Source organism: Gobius niger (genome assembly GCF_951799975.1).
Source record: "Gobius niger genome assembly, chromosome: 1".
Taxonomy (NCBI): domain Eukaryota; kingdom Metazoa; phylum Chordata; class Actinopteri; order Gobiiformes; family Gobiidae; genus Gobius; species Gobius niger.
In genome coordinates this window covers 48309588-48312230 of record NC_136852.1, presented here as the reverse complement: position 1 = coordinate 48312230, position 2643 = coordinate 48309588, and the positions used below count along the sequence as shown (strand labels likewise).

The following is a 2643-nucleotide window of genomic DNA, read 5'->3' as shown; positions in this document are numbered from 1 at the left end:
ATGTTTGAAAGCACTATTAATACTACTAACCTGGTGTTTTTTTATGAGCGATCATATCTATGGTGTCAGAGTAAAGGAACAAGGCACTTTTTCTTTCTATAGTGTAAATTAATTTAGGTCCTCACTATCTCTTCTAAGCGACAGAACAATCACTTCCTGCCTTTTCATGATTTCAAAATGATGCCACTTCCATAGCTTTATTTCCTCAGTCTTTCTAGATAAACCAAATTCTGTTTGACTGCACCTTTGGGATTCTTCATAATATGCAGATAAAATTGTCTGTTCATCTTCATTTTACAATGATAAAAGCCCATATCAGTAAACCTATTAAATAAAGAAGCTTACACTACTCTAAAACTGTTACAACTACATGGTTATAGGTACAAACTTACGGTATGTTATCTCTATAATGTATTTACAGCGCCAGAATAAAATGATGCAGAAATTATAGTAGCATTTCTATAAATAAAAGGCCTGTCCAAACTAAATAATGTGAATAAAAGGTTTACAATCCATGGTTTTATATATCTGAAGTCTGTCGATTAGACAATATATATTTATATATTATTTTTTATATATTTTTCCACTGCAGTATATTTGAGTCCCTCATTTGTCCACTAGAGGTGCTCTGTGTTATAGTTTGCATAGATCGTCTCGAGGAAGAGTTTCTCCCGAAGGTACTTCCTGTGAGCACGCGGTGCGTTCGGCCTTTCCGCGAGCGCAGTGACAGGAACATGGTGAGGATCGGATGGGCGCTTCATAAATGTTACGATTTTCGTGTTTTAACCTGTTTTAGGTCACGTAGCTTGTCCAATACACGCATATAAGATATTTAGCTACTCGTCAATATGTCTGCCGTCGAGTGAAGTGCCATATAAGCCATGAAAAATGCATTATTATTTACTCCCGTTTACAGCCGGGGTTAGCCACTTAGCATCGGCTAGCTGAACGCGTGAACAGTCCGGCTAGTTCGTTCTTATAGCTTTATGCCAGTGCTAGACAACTAAATGGCAAATGCTCTACACCTGCTGCGTGTTATTTCATATTTCCAGAGCTCCATGTATGGATGCGTAATGCGTTGGCATATGTAGCCTACACGTTGTAGTATGACATTTGGCTAACAGGCGGACACGTAGCCTAGCTAATAAACTGAGGAATGAAAGGAAATCTCAATTTATTTGCTTGTTTTTTCAGGCCAAGATCAAGGCGAGAGATCTGCGGGGCAAGAAAAAGGAGGAACTGCTCAAGCAGCTGGACGATCTGAAAAATGAACTGTCCCAGCTCCGTGTGGCCAAAGTGACTGGAGGAGCTGCTTCCAAGCTCTCAAAGATGTGAGTTGGAGAAATTATGACCAACGATAAAAGTCTTCACTGTGGGGGCTTGGCGTCCTATACACATGTTGGAGTTTAAAATATTTTCTAATTATGTGTATTATGTGTGACTTAATCTCCAAATGCAGCTTATTGTGTGCCAGTTGTGGCCGAGGATGGCTGTGAAACATCTTAATCTGAGTAGAAGCAAAACATTAATGAGCCACACTGTACAGTACTGCAATTAAAAAGCAATTTGATAAGTTACACACACATATACTTGAGTTAATCTTGGAGCACTACTGTTGGAATAACTCATTTTGATTTTTAAGTTTAACTTGTACATCTATACAATACATTGTCAAGTGTTAATGGTTTCAAAATATTTGACCTGGTCTATTAAATATTAGTGTTTGGCCAAGTGCCATTGTTTGCTCCCATTTTATTTGTGAACTTGGCTGCGTGATGGATGTTCAAGGGAATTTCAGCATAACCGTCATTTCTTTTTGTCCTCTTCAGCCGTGTCGTGCGCAAATCCATCGCTAGAGTGCTGACTGTAATCAACCAGACACAGAAGGAGAATCTGAGGAAGTTTTACAAGGTAAGCCCTTTGTGAAAAACTTGTGTTGTTACTAACCCTGGAGTTTTCCGTGCACTCAACACTTGCTCGTGGCTGTCTCTGGTCGGGGATGATTCTTCTGTGGCAGATGTTACTGACGCTTTCACAATGCTTACCAAAAGACTGAGACTTGAGATGACCTCGGTGATGCCATGTTTACTTGACTGCACTAGTTGCAAACTAATCTTTGAATATAAATCGGTGTGGAAAATGCTGATTGCTCTTGAACATTTAGCTTATGGGGTTTGTGAAAATTTGGTGTTCGGGGTTGATACTTAAGGCATGATTATCCTGCATGTGTCGGGAAAACTGAGCAGGTTGCATGTTTTTTTAAATTGAACATGGAAGTGATAAAAGGCAGTCAAAGTAAACATAGCTGACATTCTAGTGCTTTGTGCTACAAAAACTGAAATTTTATTGGTTTTTCAATTTGGTCTTTTTGGCTTAAACGATCTCCATGGTGCTAGAGATATTTTCCTGTTACAATATATGAAAATGTGACTGAACCCCCATATAATGTTTCAGGGAAAGAAGTACAAGCCCCTGGACCTGAGGCCGAAGAAGACCAGAGCGCTGCGTCGCCGGCTCAACAAACATGAGGAGAGTCTGCGCACCAAGAAGCAGCAGAGGAAAGACCTCCTCTACTCCACACGCAAATTTGCAGTCAAAGCTTAGAGGCTTTTTGTAATGTTAAAATAAAACTCTGGAAAAGAC

At 39.6% G+C, this 2643-nt stretch overlaps 1 protein-coding gene across 1 annotated transcript; it reads left to right on the top strand.

Annotated features, from left to right (window-relative positions):
• The first annotated feature begins 631 nt into the window (after positions 1-631).
• Positions 632-2643, top strand: rpl35 (ribosomal protein L35). Its single transcript, XM_079562718.1, has 4 exons — positions 632-737; positions 1195-1331; positions 1830-1911; positions 2455-2643. Exons 1-4 carry the CDS (start codon positions 735-737, stop codon positions 2602-2604), a joined length of 372 nt encoding a protein of 123 aa, XP_079418844.1. The 5' UTR covers positions 632-734; the 3' UTR covers positions 2605-2643.